The sequence below is a fragment of the Chrysochloris asiatica genome, unplaced genomic scaffold (assembly GCF_000296735.1).
Source record: "Chrysochloris asiatica unplaced genomic scaffold, ChrAsi1.0 scaffold00219, whole genome shotgun sequence".
NCBI lineage: Eukaryota > Metazoa > Chordata > Mammalia > Afrosoricida > Chrysochloridae > Chrysochloris > Chrysochloris asiatica.
The window spans coordinates 2,240,452-2,253,813 of record NW_006408737.1 but is presented as its reverse complement, the minus strand read 5'-3'; the positions used below and the strand labels follow the sequence as shown (position 1 = coordinate 2,253,813).

Genomic DNA, 13,362 nt, shown 5'->3' with positions numbered 1-13,362 from the left:
AGACCCCATCTTTAACATAAATCTGATTTCCAAGTCTTCTCTTAATTAACCCCCAAAACAAGAGGATGGCCACATCACTTCACCCCCTCACCTATACTGTTAAAGACCTACAAGGCTCCTGCTGAGGTCACCTGCTACCTCCATCTCCCCCTAGTCACTTCAGGAGAGCTCAACTCCCACCACCACCTCAGGGAGGTCTGCTCACTCTTTTAGAGACAGGGTGGCCCAAGTGCCACCCCCTACTCCATCCATTGGGTCTTCTGTATTTCCTCCCTTCACCCAATCTTCAGGATGGGCGGTCCTGGCTCATCTCTTCAATGACCCTAAAATAGCCTTGGCACAGACAGGAGAGCCTGGGTGCTGCAGGGGTACCCTGCTGGCCCCTTACCCAAATATCCCCTGCCTCCCATGTTCCTATATGGATCAGCAATACAGACCTTTCTCCAAGGCCATGATAGTTGGGACTGGCTGAACCTGTCCCAGATAGGCCTCTGCCCTTGACCTTCAACTGCAGGTGCTACTGGTCACTAACCCATTGACCTCACCCAGGTAGCCGATCAGCTGATACAGAGCCCATTGGGCTCTTGAAACCCATTTCAAAGTTCCTTCTGAGAACAGTAGGCCCTGCCCTGCCACTCCTCAAGTCTGGGAGCTGGGGCCAGACATTGGGTTTGGCTGCCTCCCTAGCCCCAAGGCAGTCCACCATCAGGATACTGCCTGCTGCTGTTGCCCTGGTATAAGCCCCATGTGGGCACTCAGGACCCACAGGGCAGTGTTCCTGCCAGCCCCACAGCAGCTAGTGGAAACTGTGCCCCTTCTATCTCTTCCAAGCAGTGAAATACTATCAATACTAGTTTCCTTTCTATATGTACTTGGGGTCCAATGGTCAGGGATCCCACCAGGGACTTCAGCGTGCTCATTACTGTCAGGCATAACTGGATAAATGAGCAAGATAACTGGATATTTTTTTTTACACTACTGTCACAAATGGAAAATGTCAGATTATTAGACAGTGAGGAGTGGTACTTTCAATACATGTGAAAGTTGGGCAATGGATAAGGAAAATTGTAGAATTGATGCATTTGAGTTATAATGTTGGTGAAATATATTAAAATTACTATGAACTGCCAGAAGAACAAACAAATCCAAGTTGGAAGAAGTACAGCCAAAATGCTCCTTAGAAACCAGGATGGGAAGACTCTGTCTCTCACACTTTGGACATTATTATTAGGAGGGAACAGTCCTGGAGAAGGACATCATACTTGGTAAAGTGGACGGTCAGTGAAAAATAAGGGAAACCCCCAATGAGATGGACTGGCACAATGGATACAGCAACGGGCAGTGTTTTGCTCTGTTGTGTATAAAGTTGCTATGAGTCAGAACTGATCAATGGTACCAAGTGAGGCGTAGATATATAACAGATAGTAAAGGCCTGAAAGAAGTCCCTTTACAGGATTCTTCCACTGCCCCACCCCCAAATAAGTCTATCTTATACAAAAGGCAAAAAAAGCACACCCACATAAATAAATTTGTGACCCTGTTGTCCTTTAAATCTATACTCTTTTTCCAGCCCCTTTACTAGCATTTCACTCATTAACTCTATCAGAAATGGCTTTTTCTAAGGTTACAAATAGTTTAAAGGCATTTTTTTTTTTTTGGCCTTGAGAAGTCTTCAGTTCACATAAAATGTCTCATTCAGAAATGTCAACTCTCCTTCCTGTTTCTAATAAGGCTATACTCATTGCAAAAGTGGTTCAAACTCACTGGTAGAAATTGTATAAAACTTAGACAAGATACAATTAACTAAATTATCCATATTCAGCTTATTAATTAAAATTCTCTTTTCTTAATTTCTCTCCTAATTTTTATGTCTAGTTCTCCTTTTTTCCCCTAGGTTTCCTAAAGTCCCAAAATGGACATGCCAGTAAGTTTAGTCTTCAGTTCACCTAACACCTCTAAGTCACACTCTCTTTTTGTTTAATCAACTGAAGAAAATCACCTTTTCTTCCCTAAACTTCAGTTCTACATTCCCAACTACCTGCTAGACATTGACTCCTTGATGTTTATCAGCTCTTCAAAAAAGACTTATATAAACTACCAGCTGCTCTGCGGGAGAAAGATGAAGCGTTCTGCTCCCGAAAAGATTTACAGCCTCGGAAACCCTATACAGGGTCGCTATGAGTCAGAAGCGACTCCACGGCACATAACAACAACTATTTAATCACTTTACTCCATTGGAATGCTATCAAAGAGAGTCAATCTACTAATGCACTTTATATCTATCCCATTTATAAGTGAGAGAAAGGAGTCCTGGAAGCACTATGACAAAGGAAACTAAGTCTATTTTATCTATATGAAATGTAAGGCACTGCAAAGTTGTTATCACAGTGGTAGTCAGACAAGCCTGAAACTTCACTGTGTCCTCTTGCCTTTCATTAATGGAAATGCTTAGATGCTTTCTAACTATGGAGTTCAAGTATCAATAGGGTATTATCTTTCAGATCCTAACATGGTATGTCACTGAATAACTTCCTGTCTTACAATTCAAGTATCCAGAGGCTTCCCCAATTCAGAACATTATATACTTTGCATATTCCTAGTTTAGAATGTTATCCACTGAGACTACTCACCTTCCAAAAATACTTTACACAAATATTTTGGTAAATTTGTAGATAAGCCAAGTGGTCCTACAATTTGTCATCGTTCTATACTTTTCCATTTTCATTAAATATTTTATAAATTCTTTAATAAAAGAAAGCCCTGGCGGTACAGTGGATTAGGCATTGGGCAATCAACATAAGGCCAGAGGCTCAAACCCACCAGCTACCCTGTGGGAAAAAGATGAAGTTACCTGCTACCTTAAAAGATTTACAGTCAAAAAAAAAAAAAAAGGAAAGTCTCAGAAACCCTAAGGAGAAGTTCTACTCTGTCCTATAAGGTTACTATTAGTTGGAATTGATTTGATGGCAGTGGGTTTGGTTTTATGTTTGGGTTAATAAAACAAAATTTAACCATTTATATATATATACATACATATGTATGTGTGTGTATATATACATATATACATACATATGTATTAGTTTACAACAGTAATAGCAACTGTTTGTGAATAACCTGGAATGACTTGGTAGTTTATGTGTTGAAAGACAAAACCAAAATACTAAGAACCTTATCAAAACTAAGTCCACTTAATCCTAAGCCTCATCCAGAACCTTCTGAGGTAGGAAATTCCCACTTGAAAGGACATGCAGACCAGCCCAGAGCAGCTAGAGGAACAGAAGATACTTCTTGAAAGACCAGCAGGAAAAAACAAAACCCAAAACAGCAGTCTGTAGGGCTATTACAAGAACAAGCATTAGCTGTTTGCCAAGGAGCCATCAAGGCAAGCAATCGAGCCCCCCACCCCCAAGACTGAAACTCAAAGGGAACATGGAAGCTTGCTGGTATACATGCGAGTGGAAGTGGGGGAAAGGCAGCAATGAAGATATGTGCTGAGTTCAACAATGTTCCATAGATTCCTGTTGACCCTGAGAGAGCAAGAAGAGGAAGGGTTGGTTGGTCTGAAATTTGGGGAGACTTGGGAACTCCTGGCCCATGGACACTGACCTAGCCATGGAGTACTGAAGCTGAGATTAATGCGTTTAGCTGATATGACATAGGGGAGACGCACAAAAACGCTCAAACTTGCAGATAGTACCCATTTGTCCTAGCTTCGATGACTCAATGACCAGAACTCGACTAGAGAAAGATAAAGAAAGCAAATGTAAATTGCTACAATTTGATGAACTTGATCTATACTTATGGATGTAGTAGCTCAAAATACCAACCCAGAGGAAAAGATCAAATTATCCCCTCTTTCCACCGGGTTGATAGGGACAGGCAACCTAGTATTGGCTATCTAAAATTAGAGGCGGGGGTGGCTATAAAGGTACAAAATGGCTGGCTTACAAGTTTTCAAGAGGGATTTGAGTTTCAGAGTGGGGGAAAGTAGACTCCCCACTGAATAGTGTTTATCCGGTTTGGATGGGTCTGGTGAAAGGAGACAGGGATAGGATTCATTTGATTCAATAGTGAGTAATTGTTATCATGACGAATTGCGATAGTCACAACTGTAAAGGTAGAAGTGTGTAACAAAAAGGAGGAATAGTTAACATTCCAGGAACAGAGGACCCTAGGATTATCAAGAAAGTAGAGCATGATCAGAAATGTGAAGAAATTAAGACTGTAGAAGAATGACTGTAGAAGAATAGCTCAGCTTGCATAGTGTGGTGGTCCCAGCTACATTAGAATGGTCTGTTGCTCCCTTATGTTCTTTGGATAGGGTTGTAGCATTTGTAGGTTTGGTGATGACGAACTGATGATACCCGGTGCTGGATAGAGGAGCCTTATTTTTTATTACGGCAGTATGCTATTTATGTAACATGGTGATTGAGTTGAACACAATCAAAGTATGGTAACTGATCTCCCCCTTCCTCCCGGATGAGTGAACAGATGATTAAGTATTGATGTCAGCGTCCATGAACATCTCCAATAGGCAATGTTTAGCTACTACTTCTCTCTGAACTAATGCTGTGGTTTGGTTGTAGCCCAAAGCTTTGAAATGCTACTTGGCATCTCTCTTCTCTCTTCTTCCATGGAGCGCTCACCATTCACACAAAAAAATTGGTAAAATAATATTTAGGTTGAGAGTGCTGCTTGCCTCCATTTGGTCCTCTTTGTATATATCTAATGTTTTTAATTTTCACTTTGGAATATATTTTTAAAACCGTTTTTAGCTGATGGTTATGAAGAGCCAGTATTTAAAACTGTGACACTTATGAAAGGAAATCCAATCTAAGAAGGTGCATTTCTGTACCAGAGCTGTGTCACCTCATCCTTTGGGCCCACCCTCTGCTGGGAAGCAGAATCAAGTCTTAAATAATGCCTTTTTAATAGTATAGTCTAGTATTTTAGATGTAGGACCATTCCGTATCATACCTCTGTGAATGTAAAATATCTTGTACCTGCTTTATGACGTAATTATTGTTGTGAGGTACCATCGAGTCGGTACCGACCCATAGCGACCTTATGCACAGCAGAACGAAACACTGCCTGATCCTGGGCCAACCTCACTACTATTGCCATGCTTGAGTCCATCAATGCTGCCATTTGGCCAATCCATCTCATTGATGTAATAGTGACTGTGATATATCAGAACTGTTTTAATGATGTTATTCTAGGATGTTTACCTTCCAGATGATGATTGAGAAGCTAATTAAAAAAAAAAAAAAGGTACCAGGTACCACAATAACAGAACTTTGCTGTTTTATGAGGTCTTGTTTTTAATGGAGTGTGCTGGATGTCTCTATAATTTTGTTCAGATGACTGCAGAACCTGGAAAAGCTGTTGCTGCTATTGATGCATAACACTGTGACTGACCTTTTTATAAATATATTTGAAGTTTTGGAAGCTTTAGCTGTGCTGTCAACTTTTGAAAAAGTATCCCAGTTGTATCGTGTTGAGTTGGCACAGTACAGAAGAGAGACGAGTATGAGCAGAGCATGGAACCCTACCCAGAGAAGCAGTGACACCAGAGACAGAGGGCAGAGGTGATGGCATGGAGATTGAGCAGCTGAGGCGTCTAGACTCATGGAAAGAGAAACGCTGTGTGCCAGTAGGCTGGAGGCTGGCTCACAAAATGTGCCCTATGGCTGTTTAAATGATTATATATTCCTACGTGCTTTTGTGTACATAAAAAACAAAAACAAAAAACACCCAAAGGGAATAGAAGCAAATACTGTTACCCGATGACGCATGGAGGGGATTGTAATCATTGTAATTACACAAAATATGATAGGTTAAGTGCAAAACCAATGTTCTCCCATGTAAACTATCACTTAATTCATAATAAAAGCTTTAAAAACAAACAAAAAAACCCCCACAAAAAAGCAAAGTTCTCTTAATTCTCCATATAAATCATGCGAAAAAGTAGCATTTCAGACTATGTTGTTAAGTGCCATTAAGTTGGTTGAGAGCCTGTATAGGGTTTCTTGAGGAGCAGCTGGTGAGCTTGAACCACTGACCTTACGGTCCAAACTGACTTGGCAGTCCTGCACATTAATCCACAGCACCCCACCAGAACTCCATTTCAGCCTTATAAAGCCAGTTTATAGTACAGTAAACTTAGGAATTGAGGGCTTGCTTAAATGGCTCCTAGGTAAACCCCCTGGAGTCCTGTTGTAGCTATGAGTTTATGGGCTGGACAGCAAAGACGCTTTGAACCATAAGGTCAACAGTTCAAGCTCAACAGCTGCTCCTCAGAAACCCTATAACTGGATCAGAATCGATATGACTTAACAATAACAGGTAAACCTCCTAATCCCATTTAGGGTGTTTTTCTTGGCTATAAATATAGTAAGAAACCAGTTGTGGTCAAGTTAATTACGATTAAGGGCAATCCCATGTCTATTGGAGTCCTGGTGTAGTGCTGTAGGTTAATGCGTTAGACTGCAAAGTCAGTTTAAACTGCAAGGTCAGTAGTTCAAGTTCACCAGCCGCTCTTCAGAAACCCTGTACAGGGCTGCTATGAGTCAGAACCACCTGGACAGCACTTTACAACAAGGATCTACCATTCAGAATATTTCAAGTATTTCTTCCCGGTGTTACATTTAAAATTAAAATACAAACTTCATGAGAGCCAGGACTTCGTTTTGTGTACACTGGTGAATCCTCAGCATTAAGGATGCTACCACATAGCCATTCAAAAGGTTTTACATAAGAAACAAGCATTTATTGAGTGTCTCCTCTACTTACTAAGGAGCTCTGGTAGCGTAGTGGTTACAAATTGGGTTGCTAACCTCAGGGTCAGTAGTTTTAAACTACCAGCTGTTAGGCAAGAGAAAGATGAGGCTTTCTGGTCCCATAAAGATCTGCAGCTTAGGAAACCCTATTGCAAGGGTGCTATGAGTTGGAACCAAGTATATAGCACACCAGCACTCTTAGTCAACTGTCCAATGTTAAAAAAGGTATCCTGGTAGCACAGTGGTTAAAGTGCTTAGCTGCGCTGTGAAAGGGAGATGTTACAGTCTGATTCCATAATGATTGTTGTTGTTAAGTGCTATAGAGTTGATTCCGACCCATACCGACCCTGTATAGGGTTTCCAATAAGTAGCTGGTGAGCCTGAACCACTGACCTTGCAGTTCACGGCATGGGATCTTCTATGGGGCAGTTCTACTTTGTCCTATAGGGTCACTAAGAGCTGGAATTGACTTTACAGGGGTTTGTTTTGTTTGGAGAAAAAAAATTCAAAAGCAGTTATCTGTTATAGTTGAAGGGTCAGCTGGCAATCAACAGTTTAAATAAAATCAACAGTTTAAATGTAAAGTAGGTAGAACCAAACCAAAACTAAACCCACTGCCATCAAGTCAGTTCCAAACTAGTGACCCTATATAGGGATTCTGAGGCTATAAATCTTTACAGGAGCAGGAAGCCTCATCTTTCTCAAGTGGAGCAGTCTGAACTGCTGAACCTGTGGTTAGTAGTCCAGTAGCACCAGGGCACTTCAACAGATGGAAAACAGGTGTAAAAAGATGACTTATAAATTCACATAGTCCCACAGAAGGTCAGAGTAGGGAAAGGTCAATGTAAGCTGTTAGGTGTTGTCAAGTATAGGCTAGAATATGGGGAAAAGCTTTCTGGAAAATGCCATTTAGGTGGGTTTGATGAGCGTTAATGGTAAGAAAAGTTTAGTTATAGGTGAGAAGATCTTAATAGGAATAGAAGCATGAACCTTGGAAGCTAAAATAATTAAGAGCATCAAGACTATGGACTCCTGGTATGTCTAATACCTCCTAATGTAAGGCAATAATAGATCAATTAATCCTTATTATGATCCCTTAACAGTCTAATGGAAAATACAGTGGCTTCACAGGATAATCACTGGACTGTGAACTACAAGTTTAGCAGTTCAAGTCCACCAGCAGGAGAAATATAAGGTTTTCTTTTCCTGCAAAGATTTACAGCCCCAGAAACCCTATAGAGGTTTGCTATGAGATAGCATCTTTGAGGTGGAAGATGTGTGGGAAGAGAGGTAAAAAGCCCATCCTGTTATTTATAACAGGAAAATGAAAGATAAAGTATGACAGTAACAAATAAAAAAATAATAGTAAAGACAAAAATTCATGATCTTACGAAATTAAAAATTATAGTGAGAATAATAAATAATATATATATGTCAATGCTATGTCGCGTAGTGATTACGAATCGGGCTGCGAACCGCAAGGTCAAGCAGTTCGAAACTACCAGCTGTTCCGCTGGAGAAACATGAGGCTTTCTGCTCCTGTAAAGATTTACAGCCTCTGAAGCCCTGTACAGGGTCGCTATGAGTCGGAATCGACTCCAAGGCACATAACCACCACCACCATATTTGGTCTAGCATTTAATTAGCTCACCCTAAGAGCTCTGGTAGCGTAGTGGTAACAAATCGGGCTGCGAGCCGCAAGGTCAGCAGTTCGAAACTACCAGCTGTTCCGTGGGAGAAAGATGAGGCGTTCTGCTTCCCGTAAAGACATACAGCCTTGGAAACCCTGTACAGGGTTGCTATGGGTAGGAACCGACTCGAGGGCACTTAACAACAATGCCTCATCTTTCTCCCGCGGAACAGCTGGTAGTTTCGAACTGCTGACCTTGCAGCTCGCAGCCCGATTTGTAACCACTAGTTGTTGTTAAGTACCATCAAGTCAGTTCTAACCCATAGCTAACCTAGATAGAGTTTCTGAGGAGTGGCTGGTGGGTTTAAACCACCAACCTTGCAATTAGTAGTCCAGTGCTTATCTTAAAGCACCACACTAGGACTCTAGGTCAGTGCCATAAAGAAAAATAAATCAGGGACGATAAATAAAGAGTTTGATAATCAGGGAACTCCTCAGTGATAAGGCCAGGCATCTAAAGAGGAATGTGAAGGAAGTAAGAGACCAAGTTACAGAAACAACTGGGTGAGAAGAGTTCCAAACAAGATGGAACAGCTAAGCACTCTGAAGCAGGGTACACACAAGCAGACTTCCAAAGTTCGTGGGAAAATTCCATGATCTTTCAATTCATTTTTTCCATGAGCTTTTGAAGCCCCTTTGTATTTTGTTAACATCTGCACTACAGCATTAAGTTGTATTTTCAATTTTTATAGTAAGTGATAACTTATCTAAAGAGATTTATTGAAATGTCAAAGATGCTATTCTTTCAACTAAATGAACTAAAAATTAGCTTCAGTAGAACAAGACATTGTAGAATTAGTTAATCCTATCTTCCTCCCCAAAGCAAGAGCCTACCAAAAATAAAATGTTACTATTTCCCCTTTCTTTCTATGCTCAAGCTTCTTCTGAAATGATCTCAGTGAGATCTGTTTAAGTCTGGATCTGCCACAAATCAAGAAAGTTAAAGCAAAAAATATTCAAATGGGAGATGAAAAGGGGAAAAAACAGTATTTTAAAAAATGGAAGATTAGTGAGTATTCTAATTAACAGAAAAATTACCTTAGGAAAATTACTAAGAAATAAAAATAAATAAAAACAGCAGGTATAATCATTGAAAAAAAATTTTTTTCAACATGTAAATCGCTAACAACCACACAAATATAGGGTAGATACCAAATTTTCTTTGATAGAAAAATATACGGAGCATTGCCTGCTTCAGATATTCCAAAAACTGACAATGAATAGCTTATTGGTTAAGTAAAAAAAAAAAAAAAAAGCTTCAAATACCATTTTGATTATTTGTTTATCTTTGAACCAGTTTATGACATACTCCAGGTTTCTATTATAAGAGGTTAGTATACAAAGTATACTCAACAGCTGCTTAAGAAACTTCACATTAGCAGGGAGGGGATCAACTTTTTATTTCAAGCAATAACTTTTCAAGTTAATAATTACACAAAATTTTATTTAGTCAGAGTTCTGGTGTGGTGCTGTAGGATAAGCACTGGGCTACTAACTGCAAGGTCGACAGTTCAAACCCAACAGCCACTCCTTAGAAACCCTACACAGGGTTACTAAGTCGAAACTGACTCGATGGAACTTAATAACATATTTAGCCAGAATAATGTGCTATTCGAAAAGTCGATGTAGAACTAACTATGACTAGGTTTATTGATAACTGCATTAATACTTCTGAAGCAAAATAATGCTTATTTCAACCTGTGTTGACCATAAAAAAATCAAAACCTAAAGTTCCTTGGATAGTTTAACAATAGCTGAAAGTAAGAATGCATTTCAACTATTTTATATCCTAAAGAAATTAAAATTCCCAAGGTGACTTTGAGTCTAAGAATTTGAACATTCAAACATCACTTTTTGTATGGTATAGAAATGATCTAGTATGCATATTAAAAGTTTTTCATTTTTGAAATAATTTTACACATATTTTTCTTCGTTCTATGGGTCACATTAAAATACAAACTCCTTACAGATACATATATCCAGTACATCCTTGTACACTGAAGATGTTCAATTAGGTACACTGCTGTTATTTCTAGTGAGTCAGTACAAAAAAAAGTTTTTAAATGATTTCCGTAGCAGTTGAAGAGCATTAAATAACTGAACTTCTACTTTAAAGTAAGACTTCTTTATAAATTATGAAAATATATATTGCACACAAAACCTCACTTAGTAGTATACTACAAAAACTGGCATATGAAGTTCCAGTCGCACTTTAAGAAACCTTCAAAATATACATTTATAAAGTTGTATGAATTTAGAAGCAAAGAGTCAAACTGAAAATAGCACATTGAAGTTTTCCTGGAAAAAAGTTAAGTGACAGTGAGTCGGCTCTGATCCAATAGCGACCCTGTATAGGGTTTCCAAGGAGTGACTGGCAAGCTTGACCACCGACCTTGCCGTTTCCTCCAAAATATAACCCTTAAAGAATCCGACACTGTCTAGGTACTCAGATTTACATTATCTCACTTGACCATCTCAGCAACCCTGTGGCCTAATTTTATGAATGGGAAAAATTCCTGATCAAGAAAGGCTAAGCGACTTGCCCAAGGTCACTAAGCAAATCAGAGATGCAACTCTGTCTACCTAGGCGGGGTGCACTTCGCGGGAGCCTTTCCACTAACTCACCCCTCCTCCCCACTGAGGCATTTATTTATTAGAGTGGGAAAGCAGTGGGTCAGACTCATCTGGTGGGAGCACTACCCTGCGCTGCCAAAGAGGCGCGGGTTTGCCTTGGAAACCTTTCCCTGGCGTCTCAGCTAGAGAGAAGGAAGTTCTGCCACAGAGGTAGGACGCTGATCAGCCTAGCAAAGTGACAAGGCTGACAGGCGCAGCTTCCAAGGGGCCAATTCTGCATTCCCAAGAGCCCCTCTATACCCGGAAACATCAGAGAAACCTTCAGCGAGTTTCGCCCCCTCGCGGGCGCGAGAAACAAGCAAGCAAGGAGCCAGAGGGCGCCGGCCACACGAGCCAGCCATGTGTCCAGCCCGTCACGCCCGCCTCGGCTTTGCCGGCTCCTCATGCCTCCACCGCAGCCAGAGGCCCAACTCAGACTCCGACACAAGGACTACCTGGGCCGCCGCCGCCAGTCGCCCCGGCGTGGCACTCGTCGTCCGGTCCCCGCCCCACCCCTCCAGTTGGGCCCCTCAGCCACGCTGCCTGCCCCTGGGGCCAGGCCCGGAAGGTTCGGCCTGCCACAGTTTGTATGCCTGCCTCCGCGTTCTTACTTCATTGAGCTGGCGCTCCGCGGCCTCACGCAGGGCAGGGTCCATAGTGCCCCGTAGGGCCTCGATAATGGTGTTGGGGTCCATCGCAGCGCGGACTCAGACAAACCAGAGGCTCGAGTGCTAGTGGTCCAGGAATAGTGGCGCTCACTGCGCACATGGACCCACCGCGCTCCGCAGCGGCAACCGGCGCGAAAGGAAAGAGAAGCGCCAAGGCCCCGGATAGAACCTCTTCGCCTCAGCGTGGAGGCGGGAGATGCTCCAGCCACTTCCTGTCGGGGCGCCCGCAGAGCACCTTGGGAGTTGTAGTTCCCAAACGTGGTCCACAGCTCACGTGGTCATCTGAGCTGTCGAACCTCGGCTAGTCCTCCTCTAAAAGGAGACATTTTCACGCAATAAAAAGTTTTAACAAATGAAGAAATTTCAAACGCCACAGAAACAAAATTAAGATAATCTATTCCAAAGGATTCACATAATAATAGGTCTATGCTGGTAGCCATACAGTGAATTTAATGCAATTCATTGCTGCTGCTGCTGCCGCTGCCGGTGGCGGTGGTGGTGTGCTATCGATTGGGCACCATGTATAGGGTTTCCAATGAGCAGCTGGTGAGTTTGAATCGCCGATCTTGTAGTTCAAACTGACCTTACGGTCCAGTCTTATTCTATAGTGCTACACCAAGACTCCCACTTGGTTAATGATGTTGGTGTTGTTAGGTGCCATTTAGTCGATACAACTCATAGTGGATGATATTGTATAGTGTTTCCGAGAAGCAGCTGGTGGGTTTGAACTGCCGGCTTGTGGTTCGCAGTCCTGCATAATGATCCCACAGCAGCCACACCAGAAGTCCTTGGTGATAGGAAAGGCAATATACAATAAGAAGGAGGTTGATAGAAGAAAGAAGATAGTGATATTATAAAATTTGGCAGGAAAAAAAGGTTCCCCACCTCTAGTTTAGGTAACAAGTTGCCACTGAATCGATTCCAATTTATAGTAACTCTGTGAGACAGAGTATAACTGCACCACAAGGTGTCTGAGGTTGTAAATCTATACAATAGATGTCACATCTTTATCCTGCTAAGAGGCTGATGGGTAACAACCTCTCAGCAGCCAAGTGCTTAACCAACTGTGCTATTAGAGCTCCTTAAGGTTCAGACAGGAGACTTAAATTACGAAATGGCATAAAGATTTCCTCCTAATATCCTGTATGTAGTTCTGATGCTGTTGTTATTGTTAAGTGCCGTCGAGTTGGCTCCAAATCATAGCAACCCTGTATATGGTTTCTGAGGAGCAGCTGGTGAGTTTGAACTGCAGACTTAGCAATTCAAATAACCTTTCAGTCCAGTGATTATCCTACAGCACCACACCAGGTTTCCATGGGTAACTCTATGATTACTAATACAATCTATTTAAGAATTTTTCTCTTCCAGCTCCACTCCCCAAATGTGGTTGCTATTGTTAGGTGCCATCGAATTGGAACCGACTCATAGCAACCTTATGCACAGCAGAACTAAACACTGCCTGTTCCTCGGCCAACCTCACCACTGTTGCCATGCTTGAGTCCATCGATGCTGCCACTTGGCCAATCCATCTCGTTAGGGGTCTTCCTCTTTTTCTCTGACCCTCCACCTTACCAAACATGATATCTTTCTCCAGTGACTAGTTCCTCCTGAC

General features: G+C 41.7%; 1 protein-coding gene and 1 pseudogene across 1 annotated transcript in view; one reads left to right on the top strand and one right to left on the bottom strand.

Annotated features, from left to right (window-relative positions):
* Positions 1–11,919, bottom strand: part of IPO7 (importin 7) — a 67,416-nt gene extending 55,497 nt beyond the window's left edge. The window contains exon 1 of the mRNA XM_006872995.1: positions 11,694–11,919. Coding sequence (XP_006873057.1) covers positions 11,694–11,777 — 84 coding nt within the window. The 5' untranslated portion in view covers positions 11,778–11,919. The remainder of the gene's footprint in view (positions 1–11,693) is intronic.
* LOC102820072 overlaps positions 11,849–13,362 on the top strand; it is a 14,163-nt pseudogene continuing 12,649 nt past the window's right edge.